We start from the raw sequence: 18,900 nt of genomic DNA on the forward strand, positions 1-18,900 counted from the left end.
AGAGACCATTCAAAGAACACTTTCTGAAAAGATAGGCCCTGGACAGTCAAAGAGCCTTCTTGGATACAGAAGCACTTATAGGTGCAGAGTGCATAACAAGTTTTTAAAACTAACAAGAGATAGAAAGCTAAAAAAAATGATGAAATGAAAGAGTTCTCCTCCAAAGAAATTCCAGGAAGAATTGACAGCTAAAGAACTGCTCAAAACAGATATAAGCAGCATAACTGAACAAGATTTTAGAACAATAATCATAAAATTAATCGCTGGGCTTTAAAAAAGCATGAAGGACATCAAAGAAACTATGGCTACAAACAACATGGAGCTTAAAAATAGGTATGATGAATTTAAAAATGCGATAAATGAGATACATTATAAACTGGAGGCATCCAATGCACGGATTGAAGAGGCAGAGAGGAGAATAAGTGATTTAGAAGACACAATTATAGAAAAAGAAGAAACTGAGAAAAAAGGGACAAACCAATCCAGGAACATGAAAGAAGAGTTTGAGACCTCAGCGATATAATCAAATGGAACAATATCCATATCATAGGAATCCCAGAAGAGGAAGAGAGAGGGAAAGGTGCTGAATGAGTCCTGGAACAAATTATAGTAGAGAACTTCCCCAACCTGAGGAGGGAAGTAGACACTGAAATTCAAGAGGCACAGAGAACTCCCCTCAGACGTAATTTGAATTGATCTTCTGCACGACATATCATAGTAAAAATGGCAAAATATAAGGACAAAGAGAGAATTTTGAAAGCTGCTAGGGAGAAAAGGGCCCTNAACTTGACGGAGGAACAAGGGGGAGAAGAAGGGGGGAAATGGTGGGGGAAAAGGAGAGAGGCAAACCATGAGAGACTCTTGAATGCTGAGAAACAAACTAAGGACTGATGGGTGTTGGGGGGAGGGGAGGTGATGGGCATGGAGGAGGGCACTTGTGGGGATGAGCACTGGGTGTTATATGGAAACCAACTTGACAATGAACTATTTGTAAAAAAATAAAAATAAAAATAAATTTAAAAAATAAGAAAAACTAAGTAACAGCTATTAAAAGGCGTTTTGGAGATAATTGGGTTATTTAAAATATGGACTACATATTGAAGTTGATTTTCTGGATATTATAGTCTTAAGAGGGATATGCTGAGAGTCAGGGTTCAAGTGTTATGATATCTGTAATTGACTTTCAAGTGGTTTTGGAAAAAATGCATGTGTGGAGGGGCGCCTGGGTGGCTTAGTCGGTTAAGCATCCGACTTCGGCTCAGGTCACGATCTCGCAGTTCGTGGGTTCGAGCCCTGCATTGGGCTCTGTGCTGACAGCTAGCTCAGAGCCTGGAGCCTGTCTTTGGATTCTGTGTCTCCCTCTCTCTCTGACCCTCCCCTGCTCATGCTGTCTCTGTCTCTCTCTCAAAAATAAATAAAACATTAAAAAAATGTGTGTGTGTGTCTGTGTGTGTGTTTGTGTGTGTCTGGATAAATACATACATTCATATTTATATAATACAGTTATGGCCAAAAGTTAACAAGTAGTATATTTCATTTAAAGGATATATGAGTGTTAACTATACCAGTCTTTCAACTGTTTCTGTGATCTTGAAAAATTTTTAAATAAAAAATGTAGGAAAATATTAAAAATAACAACAGAAAAAATAAAAATACATAAAAATAACAACAATAGAAATAGTCATTTCAAAAAATAAAAATAAATTCATTTTAACAAGTAATATGTTTTCTCCCTCTGTCTGTCTCTTCTTTTCTGGTTCAGGTACACTGTCAGCTTCTTATTAATCACCACTCAACTGGGATTCTGCAGTGTTTATTTTATGTTTATGGCTGACAATTTACAACAGGTAAAGAGGTTTTCTTCTGGGCAGAGTGGGAGAAAAACAGACATCCCGCTGCTAAGGCTGCATTAGCAAAAGTATGGTGTTTGGATCATGGGAGAAAAATGACCTCATTTTACTCCCTGATCAGATAGCTTGGTATTTCTCTGAGTCCTGGAAATCACTTTTTTAAAGGATTACTGAGAAGCCAAAGCAACACCTGAGGAGTGTAACCAGGATGGAGAGAGAGGCTTGCAATCATGTCCAATCAAAAATAACGGAGAATTTGTAGCCTGAAAAGTGTCGGTGAGATTCACTTTTTAGGCACGTCAGGGTTGTAACACAGAAGGTGATGAACTAAATATAAGACAAACAGGCTGCAATGGTGCCCTCAGTGCATGCCCAAGAGGCATTACGAATCAATCATAGCATTCTCTCTTGGCTTCATGGGTTAGCGGGAGCATAATCAGTTTTATGCCCTCCAACAGCCAGAACTATGGCAAGTATCATAGACAAAATAATCAAGCAGACAGATTTCACTCAGTATTCAGAGCTTTCTAACGTTTAGGTCTATCTAAAGTTAAAGAAGATATTCTTGTGTCATCAACTCCCATTCTCTGGGTGAATGAAAGGAAGCCAGTTGGCAGGAAAGAAAAGGTTGAGTTAGATCACAAAAGGACCCTTTAGCCTTGAGATTTTAAGATTCTGAGAGTTTCTTATTGTGACAGCCATGGGCACTGCAGATGAGGTTACCAGATTTGAGAAATAAAAATATACAACACACAGTTAAAGTGGAATTTCAGATACACAGCAAATATTTTTTATTTTTTACTATGGTGTCCTATGGAATATTTGGGACATCCTTTTACTAGGAGTTACTTGTTAATTATCTGAAATTGACACTTCGCCGGGCATTCTGTGTTTCATCTGGCAACTCTAAATACGCTGCCCCCGTTATGTCTACCTCAGATGGTGGAAGAAGCCCACATGACCTCCAACAACTGCCAACCCAGGAAGCTCCTGGTGCTGGCCCCAATCCTGGACATTCGCTTCTACATGCTGACAATCCTGCCCTTCCTGATCCTGTTGGTGTTTATCCAGAACCTCAGGCTGCTGTCCATCTTCTCATCGCTGGCCAACATCACCATGCTGGGGAGCATGGCTCTGATCTTTGAGTATATCCTTCAGGTCTGTGCCTGAAACCGTGCAGGAGGGGGTGGTGAGACACCTGGGGAAGGTGAGTACCATTATGGGCAGGTGAAGGTGAGGAAAGTGACCTGCTCAGAGCAGCCTCTGCTAAAGTGACATCTGTGAACACTTCTGCCCCACAAGCTGTAAAAGCTAGTCATCACCTTCATCACCTTGGTTGTCACACTGGATAACCGTGAGTCATTCAACAGTTTGTCACTGAATACCTTCTGTGATCCAGGAATTATGCGAGGGGCTGGGGTTCAGTGTAAGCAAAACTGATGGGGCTCTCTGCTCTCGTGGAGGTTACGTTCATTTATGAAGATAAACCTCAACAAATAACCAACAAAAATTGTATCAATGGTAGGTTGACAAGAGACACATGTATGATAAATTTTCTTTACTTGGTGCCCCTTTACATGTATGGACTCATTGAGTCTTTATGATGATACTCTTTTGCAAGTACTAACTACCCTTATCTTCAGTTTACAGACAAGGAAACTGACAAACTGAAAGTAGTTTTTTCACCAAGTCCAGTCAGTTTCCCTCCCAAGCCCAATGCTTTGCTATTAACACAGGCCATGAAATTCTAACATTATAGCTTCATTTCTCTGAATCTGAAAGTCTCTGGGGCTATATATTAGTTTCCTATTCCTGCTATAACAAATCATCACAGGTCTAGCCACTCAAAACAACACAAATTTATCTTACAGTTCTGTAGGTCTCGCCAGGATAAAATCAAGCCTGGCTGGGTTTCTGTCTGGAAGCTTATGGGGAGAATCTGTTCTCTGGCCTGGTCCAGCTTCTAAAGGCTGCCCACGTGCCCTTCTCATGGCCCCCTTCCTCCTCCAAAGCTAAGAATGTAAGGCCGAGTCTTTCCCATGACACCATCTCTCTAGTTCTCTCTTCTGGTTCCCTTTTTCACCTTTAAAGACTCTTGTGATTACATTGGAACCACCCAGATAATCCAGGAGAATCTCTTTATTTTAAGGTCAACTGATTAGCAACCTTAATTCAGTCCAAAAAATTAATTCTCCTTTGCCATGTAATATAACATATTCAGAGATTCCAGAGATTATGATACAGACATCTTTGGGAAAGAGCCACTATTCTGCCCATCGCAGGAGTCTATTGAATAATCATTCTCGCTGCACCTGTACCAGCTACCAGACTGCACGGCCCTGGGGGCAGCAATGAGAAAGAGGCGTTGGAGAACGGGCAGACAGGAGACCTGAAGTCTTACCTGGGCCATGCCACTAATGTGCAGAGTAGCCTCCAGCAATTCCCTTCCCCTCCGTCGCTCCCACTTTCCCCACATGTAAATATGTGGGAAATAAAAATGTGGCAAATATTTACAATGTATTCCTTAAGAAGGAATGAACTTCTGATCCGTACTACAACGTGGATGAACTTTAAAGACACTATGATCAGGGAAATAAACCAGTCACAAAAAGACAGATAGATGATTTCACTTACATGAGGTGAAGGGGGTGGGGACGCTGGGTAATAAGGGGCTACTATTTCATGAATAATATAAAGTTTACATTTGGGAGGATAAAAAAGTTCTGGATATGGGTTGTGATGAGGGTTGTACATCAGTGGGAATGTAGTTAATGTCACTGGATTATACCCTTAAAAATATCCAAAAAAGTAAATGTTATGCTTGCTATGTATAGCTTACCACAATAACAAATGAAGAATTTTTTTTAAAAGACAAGAAGGCTGATTCATCTCTAACTATCTCATGGGTCTCTGTTGATGGTTCGCATGACCCAGCTTTCTACCAGGCAAAGTTTGAGGATGACTCCCATGCCATGGCAAAACCAATGCCCTTATTCTACTTCCTCTCAGGAGATTCCAGATCCCAGCACCCTCCCCTTGGTGGCAAGCTGGGAGACCTTCTTACTGTTCTTCGGTACAGCCATCTTCACATTTGAAGGTGTTGGTATGGTAAGATGGATGTGGGCTCTGTGTGAATGGTCCCTGTTGCCCTTTCTAGGGAAGCTGGCTTTTCCAGATACCCATGAGTATTTATGAAAAGTGCACAATATGGTCTTCTCCTGATGGAAGGGGGAATCGGGACCCATCTGCTGGGCACCAACTGCCCCACGCACCACACTAAGCCTTGAAGAGTGAATGTGAATTTACTCATTGGCCTAGACGGAGTAGGGCACCCCTGGCCATAGAAAATAGGAGAAAATAAAAAGGGGTGTGGCCCCTCCTGACCCTGGGTCACCTGGAGAAGGATGTCTGTGACTGTGGGGGAACTCTACTCCTTCACAAGATGCCCCACTTCTTACTACCTTTTTTTTCTTTCTCAATCTCCTTTCCCCTTTCAGGTCTTGCCTCTCAAAAATCAGATGAGGAATCCGCAGCAGTTTCCTTTTGTTCTGTACTTGGGGATGTCCCTTGTCATTATCCTCTACATCTGCCTGGGGACACTGGGGTACATGAAGTTTGGGTCAAGCACCCAGGCCAGCATCACCCTCAACTTGCCCAATTGCTGGTACGTCCATCCTTGTCTGCCTGGTGGGGAGAAAGGGAGGTGAGTCATGGGACCTGAGCCTCAGTAACAGAACGTGGCATTATCTTGGGTTATCATTAGCACCAGATCTTACCTGCTAATATTAGTTTTATAATAGCAGGAAGGCTTGATAATCCAGACATTGTGCATTGTCTCATTTAGTCCTACAGCAGCCCTATGAGTTACCATTATTATTATCGATTCCATTTAATGGATGAGGAAGTTGCTGTTTGGAGAAGCTGTATGGAACTTTCTCAGCTCACAATGTTTGTGAGAAGCTGAAACATGAAACTGAATCTGTCTGACTCTGTGGTTTGTTTTGTTTTGTTTTGTTTTTAATGTGTGTGTGTTTTTTTTATTTCTGAGAGAGAGAGAGACAGCATGATCACGGGAGGGTCAGAGAGAGAGGGAGACACAGAATCCAAAGACAGGCTCCAGGCTCTGAGCTAGCTGTCAGCACAGAGCCCAACGCGGGGCTCAAACCCACGAACTGTGAGATCATGACTTGGGCCAAAGTCGGACGCTTAACGGACTGAGCCACCCAGGTGCCCCTGACTCTGTGGCTTAACGACCCTAAAACGGAATGATCTGGGAGTGTGTGGGAGACACAGACAGCAACAACAAAGAGTAAAACTCCAGAACGGTGACTGAGAGTTCCGCCCATGGATCGATCACTACACAGGCCCCCAGTTTCAGAAATGGGCCTAGGCTGCCATTGCTCTGTCCCAGTTGGAAGTTAGTTTTGGAGATTTTACATCTGGTCACTCATTCATTTATGCATTCACTCATTCAATCATTCACTCATTCATTCATTCATTCATTCTTCTAGGTAACATCCGGGGGGCTGGCACACAGCAGCATCGAGCATTCACGATCATCATTGTTCTGGCACTATAGTGAGAGCATTGTGACTAAGCAGTCAGTACAGCCAAGTGTTTAACCACACAGGTTCTAAAACTAAATAAAAGAATTTGCATCCTTCTTCTTATTGACCTTGGACAAGCTACCTAGTCTTGTGGACCTCATTTCCATCCTCAGTAAAATGAGGATGATACTGATGCCTATTTGTATAGCCTCGGTTACACTCCAGGAATAAACAACTCCAAAATCTCCATGGCTAAACACACACAAATGCCTGATTCTATGCCCGTGTCGCATGCCTCTTATGAAGTGGCCAGGGCTCAGCTCCACACCGTCCCCACCCCAGGACACAGAATGCTGAGACAGCCACGGCCTGAAATGTTGCCATGGCAGAGTGCTGTGAATCATGCCCTTCACCGTGAAGCTGCTAAAGGTTCACTAGGAAGTGACACGTGTCTCTTCTGCTTGCACTTGCACTCAAAACAAGTCCCATGGCCACACCTCGCTCCCAGGGGCAAAGAAGTGAAATCCTATCACTTGTCTGGAAGAACTGGAAACACTGGTGAACAGCCAAGATAAATGCCTGCCACGTTATCTCGAAGAGTGATCATGAGGATTAACTGGTTTAATATACATTAACTGCTTAGAAAAGCATCTGGCACAGAGCAAGCACTCATTGGATATTAGCTCTGATCATTGTTATGTCTCCCCAGAGCCTTGTTCGTTCACAGGGAGTAGGATGATGGGACATCCATTTCCCATAAGGCCGCAGTTATAAAACGAGAAAAATGTCACCAGCCCACCCACCTCACTGTGTTGTGATAATGACTACATGGGAGAATGATATGGAATTTCTTTGAAGTCACGACTTACATTACACAAGCAAGATACCATTCTAATACACTTTTCCTATTCAGGGCAATCCAGGCTGCCACTAGCTACCTTGGGCAGGGCACTTTCCTTACGGGCATCTCAGCTGGAAAACGTAGGCATCAGGTGCCATGGGAACTTCACACCTGCTCTGAACCTGGCTGGCCATCAGCTTCTCTAGAGGGGCCTTAGATAAATACCCCTTCCCAATAAGCAAAGGACCCACAACCCAAGAAAATGACAGGCATGAGCACACAGTTCACAGGCAAATTTTAAAAACGGCATTTTATAAGTTTGAAGAGATAATTTGTTTCCTTCATAATAACAGAAATTCTGGGGGCGGGGACAGAATGGCAAAGACCAGCACACACTCACATGCTGTGTTTTGGCAAGGATGTGGGGAAGCAAGCACTTCTACATGGTAGGACAACAAAGGGGCAATATGTCGATAGCTATCAAAAGTTTAAATCACATATAGCTTTAAGTTAGCAGTTTTACTTCTCAGGTTGTATGCTAAATGTACATAAATACCTATGAACAAGGATATATATTTCACAGCATTCTTTACTAGCAAAAGACTGGGAATAATCTAAATATCCATTATTTGAGGACTAGTGAAACAAATAGTATATTTATGCTATAGGAATACCAAGCATCTATTAAACGGAAGCCACATCTGTGTGGACTGCTAGGAAACAATCTCTGAGCAAAGGATGGGTGGCTCAGTAGGTTAAGCATCTCTTGATCAGGTCATGATCTCACAGTTTGTGGGATTGAGCCCCATATAGGGCTCTGTGCAAATGGCACAGAGCCTTCTTGGGATTCTCTCTCTCTCTCTCTCTCTCTCTCAAAATAAATAAATAAACTTTAAGAAAGGAAACCACCTCCAAGAAATATCTAATGAACAAAAATGGAGCTCAGCATTGTATAGAGGATACTACCATGTGTGTGTAAGTGTATATTCATTTGGTATAAGCTTAATATACACTGATCATTTCTGAAAGAGCTACAAGAAAACCATTAGAGGAGTTGCCTATGGAAAGAAAAACTGGAGGCTGGGAATTAGTGGGAGGGAAGCTTTTCATTGCATGACTTTTAAGCTAGAAATTTTACTCTGTACAGATAGCCCTTTGTTAAGAAGTAAAAGAATAAAAGGCACAAATCCCTGAGCCACAGACCAGTTGAATCAGGATCTCCAGGAATGTGAACTTTTATAAGCTTCCCAGGGGGTTCTCATGGCAGGTTGAGCCTGAGTCAGTGGAGGTTAGCCAGTTCTGTAACTCAGTGACAGGTACCAGCTTCTGGGCAATGAATGAGTCCTGAATGGCCCTTCCCAGAGCCACATCAAACTTCACATCCTATCCATCTGTCTGCAGGCTGTACCAGTCAGTCAAGCTGCTCTACTCCATCAGCATCTTCTTCACCTACGCTCTCCAGTTCCACGTCCCGGCCGACATCATCCTCCCCTTCGCCATCTCCCAGGTGGCAGAGAGCTGGACACTGTTTGTAGACCTGTCTGTCCGCATAGCCTTGGTCTGTCTGACCTGTAAGTAGGATAAAAAGGGTACTCTTCGCCCAAAGCTGTGGCTGAGTCACACTGACATCTATCCCACTATCACTGTCCCTGCCACTTACCTTCTTTGTGACCTTGGGCAAGACACTTCACCTTCCTGAACCTCAACTTTCTACCTGAGAAATGGGCTTACTAGAACAATCACATGTTGCAGACATCTCTGCTGCCTACACATGGAAAGTATACATTGGCTGGTTTATGGGGAACCAAATATCATTCATTCAATCACACTCTTATATGCCTGTGGTATGTCAGGCATGATACTGACATTGTCTAATGCTCATGACAGCCTAGAGACGTAATATTACCAGCTGGAGGAACTATGGCCCAGTGACCTTGGGTAACACACTCAAATCATATAGCTGCTAAGTGACAGAGCTGGGATTTCAGTACAGGTTGTGTAGCACCTAAGCCTGTTTCTATCATGTGCCGTATTCCTTCCTATCATAAATTAAGATCAAGACCCTTATCTAAAGTGGTGTGGAACTGCAGGGGAAAACAAGGGGCTGATTTGTTATAGTCTTAGAGGTAATTTTTTGGGTGCAAAATTTTCTCCCCTCCACCTCCCATCTTCCTTCCTTAATGCTTCCTTCCATTCATTTATTCACTCATGCATCCTACATTAGGCACTGTTGGAGATATTTGGGAAATATCATGAACAGGGCTGGGGAATGTTTTCTCTGAAACATGTCCAGAGAAAGAAAATCAGAAAAGGTGCCCCATGAGAAAAGGGGGAAAGACCTCAGGATGTTTTGCCTAGAGAAGCCAAGGCTTGGGGGATTTCTGTATCTGTCCTTAAACACCTGTGGGATATTGTGCAAGAGAGAGAGAAAAGTTAAGTCTTAAAGACTCCAGGAGCCTTTAAAGTTGAGGAAATCCAGTCTCGGTTCAGGGTCAGGAGAAACCGTCATTCCAGGAGCCTTCTAGCAGAAGAACATGCCATCAGATGTTCTGCTTCACATAAATGGAGTTCTATTCACAGAAACAGCACATCGGCTTGGTTTAAGGTATCACAGAGCTTCCAGTAGGTACCAAGACATTTGGGACCTGTAGCTCCATTGGTTTGAGATCATTCCTACTAGGAATGATCTAAGTTGAAGAGAAAACCTGAATGGTTCAGTCCACTTGAGATCAGGGAAGGCAGTGCTACACAGAGCTGACTTTCTAATGATATGCTCTGCTTCTGTTATACCATGGATGACCACCTCCTCCTTCTTTATTTACCTGTCCATTCCATTATTCTTTATTCATTCAACAGTCATTTGTTGAGCACCTACTATTGTTGAGCACAACTGACATTGTGCTAGGCATCAGGGATACGATAATGAATAATAAAGAAGGCATGGCTCCTGCCCTCATGAGGCTTACAGTTGAGTAAGAAATATATGCAAGGAAATAACTACAGTGCATTGTGATGCATGTTAAGAGGGTACATAATGATGTACCATATGACGGTTAAGATCATAAGAGGAAGATGCCCTAAAAGCACATAAAAGGTCCTATACTTTAGCCTAGGTCAGGTCAGAGAGTCCTCTCCAGTGGAGTGATAGTTCAGTTAAGACCTAAGAGATAAGTAAGAGGTAGATGGAGAAGTAAAGAATGTACCACTTGTAGGAAGCATGCTATGCACAGATCTGAGGCAAGTACTTATAGCCTCTTTGGAGTACTAAAAGCAGCGGGGAGTGATAAGACATGTGGCCAGAGGATCTGGAAGGGTCCAAGTCATCAGGGGCCTTGTGCTAAGGAGACCAGGCATTGGGGAGCCGCAGAAGGTCTGTGAGCAGTGGGTTGCCATGACCAGATATGATCCTTCTAGAGAACTCCTGCAGTCTACCTTGCATTATAGCTTTACTGTAACATATTTTCTCTGCCCTGTCAGTGTGAGCTCTCTTGGAGGACACTGAGTTTTCTCTGTGCCTTCTCCAGTAAGCAATTTATTAAATACCTGAGGAGGGAAAACTGGACAGGACACAGGACCATCCCATCAAAAGGGTGACAAATTCTCGACTGCAAGAGTTGATGAGTCTCTCTCATTTTCTGTTTGGATGTGTTGCAGCAATTTCAGAAAGAGGTGATGTTTTCAGATCCAGCAAGCTAGTGTGGGTGTTTTCTAGGACAGTTTTTCCCTAATGTGTTCATAGGAAAATCATATGGTTATGCAAAGTGAAATCACATAAGTTGTATGTTTATTCATTCAAACATTATTGAAATTGGACTTCCCCAGTGAAAGAGAAGAGAAGAGAATGAAGGAGAAGAGAAGAGGAGAGGAGGAGAGGAGAGGAGAGGAGGGGAGGGGAAGGGAGGGGAGGGGAGGGAGCAGCCTAAGGCTGTTTTTAATTTACCAGAATCCTTCTAGGAGTAGGAAAACAAGTGGATGAGATTCTGACAACAACAAACCCATCTCTCATTTTTTATTCATTCTTGCTTCAAGAGAGTAGCTATTTTTTGTAGAGTAGTACAGATTCATAGTAGATTCAGTGCCTGAGTAAGAATCAAACGTTTATTGAGCACTTACTATATACCAAGTTCTTTCATATACAAAGGAGGCAGCATAGTGGAGCAGAAAGAGCTTTAGATACTAGGCATTTCCATGGATTCTCATCTCAGAGAATGTTTGACCTTGGCCACATCCTATTCCCTCTAGACCTTTAGATTTCCCCATCTCTTTAATGAGAATGTAATAATAGAAAAGTGGCAAAGGAGACTTTCTAACAACTATTATAACAACTATCAGTCAGTTAAGCATCCAACTCTTGAGTTTGGCTCAGGTCAAGATTTCACAGTTCATGGGATCAAACCCTGCATTGGGCTCCACGCTGACAGCACAGAGCCTGTTTGGGATTTTCTCTCTCTTCTTCCACTTCCACTCTCTCTCTTAAAATAAATAGATAAAATTAAAAGAAAATAAAAGGAGAGGATCTACATTGGTCATTAAAACAGAGGTGGGAGTCCACAACCACAGTGCCTGACCTGCTGTTCACATCCTCAATGGGAACTTTTCCCACCTCTCCAAAATGGTCAGTCAGGCATCTGTGGGCTTATAAGGCTCCAATGAAATGGTTTGTTTCTGAGCTTCCTTCTTGCAGTAACACTCCGTGATTCTAAATTTCTTCTCTCGTTGCAGGTGTCTCAGCCATCCTCATCCCCCGCCTGGACCTGGTCATCTCCTTTATGGGCTCCGTGAGCAGCAGCGCCCTGGCCCTCATCATCCCGCCCCTCTTGGAGATCATCACCTTTTATCCTGAAGACATGAGCTGTGTCACCATTGCAAAGGACATCATGATCAGCATCCTGGGCCTTTTGGGGTGTGTATTTGGAACATACCAAGCCCTCTATGAGTTGATCCAACCCATCAACCAATCCATAGCCAACTCCACAGGTGTCTATGCATAATTATCTATTTTTATTCTAATAGCCCTCCCATCCTCCCACCTCCAACTTGACTTCCATTGTGGATGTTATATACATTCATCAAACCCCAACATCTCTATATTAATTAGCGGCATCTTTATCTTTTCAAGAGACATGTACCTGACACAAGTCAGTACTCATACATCTCAAGGTATGCCTTTTTTAGTTTTGGATTTCTTCAGAGGTCTTTTGTACCTATGCACCAAAACCTCATTCAAACCATTTGTACTATCAGCCTCATTTACTCGGAAAAAGGATGTCATTCACTCATGACATCCATGGAAACAGACAAAGCATAAATGTAAATGCAAAAGCAATTGTCTTCTCTATTCTGCAGTTGCTGCCCTTAAAGCATGAGATTTAGAGAAGTGTATGTTGGGGGAAGGGGAATTTGCTATTCAAATATTCTTCTTTTTTAAAATTTATTTATTTATTTTGAGAGAAAGAGAAAGACAGAGAGAGAGAGAGAGAGAGAGAATCCCAAAGCAGGCTTGATGTTGTCAGCACAGAGGCCAGCACGGGGCTCAATCTCATGAACCGTGTGATCATTACCTGGGCCGAAATCAAGAGTCGGATGCTTAAAGTGACTGAGCCACCCAGGATGGATACTATTCTAAGTGGAAGAGTCACAGACAGAACAAAAACAGAACTTAGCAGTAATTTTACCCAGCCATCTGGCTCTGCCGCTAATTTCCTTTGGCATCTTGGGCAAGTTCCTCACTCTCTCGGACTCAGTTTTCCCATCTATGAAATGAAGGACTGGATGAATTTGTTGTTAAGGGTTTATCTAGATCTGACATTCTGAACGTGAAAAAAAGAAATTAATTTATATTTCAACCACATGTGAAAATCAAGGTGTTTGCCCTCAGGAAGACATGCTATTGCCCTGAAGATACGTGCCTACCAGAAGTAGGGTAGGGATACAAACTTAGTTCTTAGCAGTCTGTCATTATGGAGACTTCCCTACCTAGAAGGATACCGCCTTTTCCTTTCTCTTTCTTCTCTGATATCTTAAGTCCACTTAGAGCTATTTAAGCTAAAGAAGCTGAGTGATTTGTGTGAGGGAGAAGGATTTCATCATGTACAAGGATTATTAATAGACCTACTTAAAAAAATAATACCTAGTTTGAGGAAGGGTTTTGAAAAATAGGCAGATTAGTTCTGTAACCAGTATTATACTATATGTTATCTAACTAGAATATAAATAAAATAATAAAAATTAGAAATTTGGAGAAAAAAAGAAATCATCTTTTATACCAAGACTACAAAAAAAAAAAAAAGGGAATCCAGGGTTGGTTTCATATCATATTTGAAATCAATGTAATTAACCATTATTAACAAAAGAAAAAAGAAAAAAGAAATAATCATCTCAATAGACACAGAAAGGCATTTGGCAAAATCCAACATCTATTCTTAATATAAAACAGCAACTAGGAATACAAGGGAATTTTTCCCACTGGTAAAAAGCATCTATAAAAACCTACAGCTAATGTCGTACTTGATGGAAAAAACTAAGCACTTTCTCTGTAAGATCAGAAGCAAATCAGAGACTTGTATTCAATATTGTGCCAGATATCTAGACAATGAAATTAGGCAAAAAAAAAAAGAAGTAATCAAGATTGGAAAGGAAGAAATAACTGTCTTTATGAAGATGGCATAATACCAGTGCAGAAAATCCAGTGGAATCTACAAAAAAGCTACTACTAATTGGTTTTCAAAGCTTCAGGATACAAGGTCAATATACAAAATCCAATTGTATTTCTCCATACTATCTGCAAACAACCAGAAAATGCACTTATAATTGTATAAAAAATATGCAAGAATTGGGGGGTAAATCTGATAGCAGTTATGAAACACCTGTTAAAGACTATAATATATAATCTTTATAAAGACTGCAATATATTGCTATAAGAAATTAACACCTAAAATACGTGGAGAAATACACCTTGTTCATGACTCGGAAGACTCTTTGTGGTTAAGATATCAATTCTCACCAAATTCAGCAGGCTTTTTTTTTTATAAGCTGATCAGCTGATTCTGAAATTCATATGAAAATGTAAAAGAAATGTAAAATAGCCAAAATATCTTTTAAGAAGAACAAAGTTGGTGAGCTAATGTTGTCTGATTTCAAGAATTATAACAAAGCCAGGGGCACCCAGGTGGCTTGGTCAGTTAAGTGTCTGACTGCAGCTCAGGTTATGATCTCACACTTCATGAGTTCGAGCCCCATATGGGGCTCTCTGCTGTCAGTGCAGAGTCCACTTCAGATCCTTTGTCTCCCTCATCTGCCCCTCCCACATTTGCACCCACACATTCTCTCCCTCTCCCTCAAAAATAAACATTTAAAAAAAAAAAAGAAAACAGATGAACATAGGGAAAGGGAAGGAAAAGTAAGATAAAAGCAGAGAGGGAGGCAAACTACAAGAGACTCTTAAATACAGAGAACAAACAGTTGCTGGAGGAGAAGTGAGTCGGGGGATGGGCTAAATGAGTGATGGGCATTAACGAGGGGCACTTGCTGGGATGGGGACCCATGTAAGTGATGAATCACTGGGTTCTACTCCTGAAACCAGTACTACACAGTATGTTAACTAACTTGAATTTAAATAAATAAATTTTTTTAAAACACTCATATCCAGAATACATGAAGAACTCCCAAAGCCCAGTGATAAGAAAACAATTTTTTTAAATAGGCAAAGGTTTGAACAGACTCCTTATGAAAGAAGATATATAGATAGTAAATAAACATATGAAAATAATGTTCGCTATCATTTGTAATTAGGGAAATCTGAATAAAAACCATAATGGGACACCACTATATATCTGTCAGAAGGGCCAACCCTATTAAAAGACTGACCATCCTAGTGTTGGCAAGGATATGGAGGAAACGGAACTCCCCTGAAAGGAAAGGAAGCATATTGCTATAAAAAGACTTGTACACAAATGTTCGTGGTAGCTTTATCATAGTCGAAAATGCAACCTACGCTCTGCTGGGACAGAAAGCAAATCTGGTTGCTTAATGGGGAAAGGGTAGGCAGAATGAGTGGCCAGTATTTCAAAGGGGCCAAGGAAACTCTTGGAAGTGATGGATAATGTATTCACAACTCTGACCGGGAGGATGGTTTCCCAGGTATGTGTATGTATTTTAAAACTTACCAAGAATAGTCTTTAAGGTATGCACAGCTTAATGTATATCAACTATAGCTCAATATAGCTGCTAAAAAATAAAATGTGAAGCATGATTCCATTTGGGCTCTTTTTTAAAAAGAAGTCATATGCATATAGTCAAGGGATTTTGAAGGGTATGCAGAACACAAAACGTTATAGGAATTTTCACCAAGTTGGTTGTCTTAGAAGTGAAATTTTATTTTCCTTCCTCCCTCCCTCCCTTCCTCCCTCCCTTCCTTCCTTCCTTCCTTCCTTCCTTTCCTTGCCAGTGTTATTGGATTTTTAACAGTGATGTATTGATTTTATAACTAAAGTAACTTCATGTGAGGAGAAAATGTAACAATGATGTGTGTCACTCTAATGGAAACACCATTTTTAAGAAACTTTTTATTGTGAGCTATAACATGCATATGGAAAAGTATATAAAGTATAAGTCTGTAGTGTAATGCACATGTATAGGCACTTTTCAAAGTCACCCTCTATTACGTGATTGATTCTATGGAATCCCAGGAATCCCAGCTGGAGTGAGAGCCCTCATCCTCAGTGAATCATTCATTTACCAGTGAATGATTGGAGAATCTCTTGGAGGAGATGTGAAGTAGCTATGAAAGAGAGGGAGGTAGAGAGGAGCATCCTATCACTAAATAAAAAAGCTATACGCCAATAATAAAATGTTTACTCTTTTGAGGCCCAGACCATGCATGAGTGTGGAGAAGGTGAGGCTTTGGGGAATATATGGAAACCTTCGTATAGAATATAGAACAATAAAGTGCAGGTAAGAGAGCAGTGTATGACACGGGGGCGGGGGGAAATGGTCATATACCTTGTTGAGATTTTAACGGAAGCTATAGAGCTTCCCTTGTAAAATTCACATATACACATACATACTAAATATTACACGCAATTACATACAATCACAAAGCCCATAACGTTAACAGACCTTGTGTTGCAAAATACCTCTGGAAAAAGGAATGCAAGAATTTCTGCTTCTCAGAGCATTGAGCAATCTACAGATAGTTGGGTAGAAAACCCTGGCACTAAGGTTTGAATGCAAAGTAGAGCACTGAAAAGTCAGATTAGGGCGGTAAGCTACCAGACAAGGATCCCCGGGCCACCATGTGACTCGTACAACACACACCCTCTGCAACTGGCACTCTGAGATCACAGGACCCAAACTGGTCATTCCAGTTGCAACAACATAGGCTGAATTTTCCACTGCCATATGCCCCAGGCCCAGTTGTTGATGGAGGGGGACTCCTGTCTATCAAGACCTTCACAAATATTCCCCATTGCAGTTCTCTGTGGGACTAATATGATCGGTCTTAAAATGATGGAGCTGGACTCTGACTGGGGTGTAGAGTGGAATGATATGCAAAATCATTTTAAAGAGAGGCTTAATTTGGATCTTCCACAAGCCCATTGGAAGAAAGGACTGGGATTGCTACATAGAGCCCAAGCTGAGATCACTAAGCAACACAATCCCCCCATGGGCGAGTGTGGGTGGCGGGCAGCAGGAGTCACCCATGTGAAACTGAGGCATTCAGAGTTGGCTTCAAGTGGACACCAGTGACATAAGTGCAATGGTTTCCTTTTTTAAGTTGATTTGTTTTGAGAGAGAGAGAGCGAGCACATCAGCAGGGGAGAAGCAGCGAGAGAGGGAGAGACAGAGAATCCCAAGCAAGCTCTTCACAGTCAGTGCAGAGCCCAAAGCAGGGCTCAAACACACAAACCTCAAGATCATGACCTGAGCCAAAATCAGAAGCCGAAAGCCTATCTGACTGAGACACCCAGCAGCCCCAGTGCAATGCTTTATAAGCCACAGTGCCCCTTAGAAATGAAACTGAAAGGCAAATTCCTAAGGATGGACAAGATTTGCTCTTGGGAAACAATGTCCACACTGACTCATACCCACACAGGAGCCCACGCCTCAAGCACTTTCCTGTGTTTAAAGACCAAAGAAAGGTGGGTGGGGGCAGAACTTCTACCTGGTATGTCAATTCCACTCGAAAGTGAAAGTGAGACGACAGGACTCTCGAAAGGGAAAATCTTCAGGAGGACTCCAACTTAGGAAGCCGGATTCAAAGGTCAGGGAGGTAAGCCACCAGACACAGAAGCCCAGACACCCTGTGACTGGTATAACACACACTCTCTGATTGCAGTCAGCACTCTGAGATCACTGACAGGACCCACGCTGGTCATTCTAGTTGCAACAGTGTAGGATAAATTCTCTGCTGTCTGCGCTTCTTTGGAAAATCTGGGACCTGGCAGTTGAGACCCAACTGGAACCCAGTTGCAAGGCTCCCCATCACCTCCACCTCCCCAACTCCCCCTCCCCCACGCCCACTCCAGCCACTGCACCAGTAGCAACTTTCCCTTTCAGTCTTAACGGCCCTTGTCCATTTCCCTAGCACCATGTTCCCCCTTGCTACAGAGGTTTCATATACGCTGTTCCTCTCTTTACCTACTTAATTCCTCATTTTTCAGATATCAGCTATCACTTGCCCCAAGAAAACCCTCTGTGACTTCACGTATCACCCCAGACTCTGCAGTCCCTGTTAACCTCTATTTTGTAACATCACATATTTCCATGGCTGTCTCCCTCTCTGAAGTTCCATGAGCTAGTTCTCAAAATAGAAACCTCAGGAATATAGTTTTCAAATTTTTATTTTGAAAAAGACTTTAAGATGGCAAAAACAACACAGTTCCCAATATACCTTGCACATAGCTTTCACTAATGTTAACATCTCCCATAATCCTAGTGCGATGATCAAAGCCAAGTCATCTACACTGGTGAATCCTGTTTCTCAGCCTTTTTCTAACCCAGCACCCAATTCAAGAGGCCACAATTTCTTTATTCTCTGCCAGGCTGAGACTGTTCCTCCATATTTCCTTATTGTTCATGGCCCTGCACTTTTGAAGAATACTGGCCATTTATTTTGTAGTGTCTCTCAATTTGGGTTTGTCTGATCTTTCCTCATTATCGAAATTATCCATTTTTTGACAATCCATTTTTACCACAGAAGTCTCATTGTGCCTTATCAGTGCATCATACTGGGAAGTGCACAATGTCAATGTCTTATTACTACTGATGTTAACTTAGTGATGTACACTTGGTTAAGGTGGTGCCTGCCAGTTTCCCCACTATAAAGTGACTCTTTTCCCCTTTGCAATTGCAATCGTTTAAGGAAATATCTTGAAGCCATGCAAAATCCTGGTTTTTAAAAATTTTTTAATGTTTATTTTTGAGAGAGAGAGAGACAGAGCATGAGCAGGGGAGGGACAGAGAGAAGAGAGACACAGAATCTGAAGCAGGCTCCAGGCTCCGAGCTGTCCACACAGAGTCCAACACGGGGCTCGAACTCACGAACTGTGCAATCATGACCTGAGCCCAAGTCAGACGCTTAACTGACTGAGCCACCCAGGCGCCCCAGCAGACCCTTTGGTCTTTAGCTTTACAGCAGCCCAACAAAATACTGTCGCTTTAG

The 18,900-nt window shown here is 42.1% G+C and overlaps 1 protein-coding gene across 4 annotated transcripts in view; it reads left to right on the forward strand.

Moving 5' to 3' along the window:
- The window catches only part of SLC36A3 (solute carrier family 36 member 3), a 49,882-nt gene that overhangs the window by 15,396 nt on the left and 15,586 nt on the right, over nucleotides 1–18,900 (forward strand). For 2 of the 4 annotated variants that reach the window (XM_077768992.1, XM_077768990.1), the window contains exons 5-10: nucleotides 1,763–1,847; nucleotides 2,790–3,008; nucleotides 4,860–4,958; nucleotides 5,348–5,514; nucleotides 8,640–8,809; nucleotides 11,961–12,141. In XM_077768992.1, the coding sequence (XP_077625118.1) occupies nucleotides 1,763–1,847; nucleotides 2,790–3,008; nucleotides 4,860–4,958; nucleotides 5,348–5,514; nucleotides 8,640–8,809; nucleotides 11,961–12,141 (921 nt within the window). Of the gene's footprint in view, nucleotides 1–1,762; nucleotides 1,848–2,789; nucleotides 3,009–4,859; nucleotides 4,959–5,347; nucleotides 5,515–8,639; nucleotides 8,810–11,960; nucleotides 12,367–18,900 lie in introns of those variants that run through there. The other 2 variants (XM_077768989.1, XM_077768993.1) reach the window with 2 other exon arrangements.

Source organism: Crocuta crocuta, unplaced genomic scaffold (assembly GCF_008692635.1).
Source record: "Crocuta crocuta isolate KB4526 unplaced genomic scaffold, BGI_CrCroc_1.0 scaffold340, whole genome shotgun sequence".
Classification (NCBI taxonomy): Eukaryota; Metazoa; Chordata; class Mammalia; order Carnivora; family Hyaenidae; genus Crocuta; species Crocuta crocuta.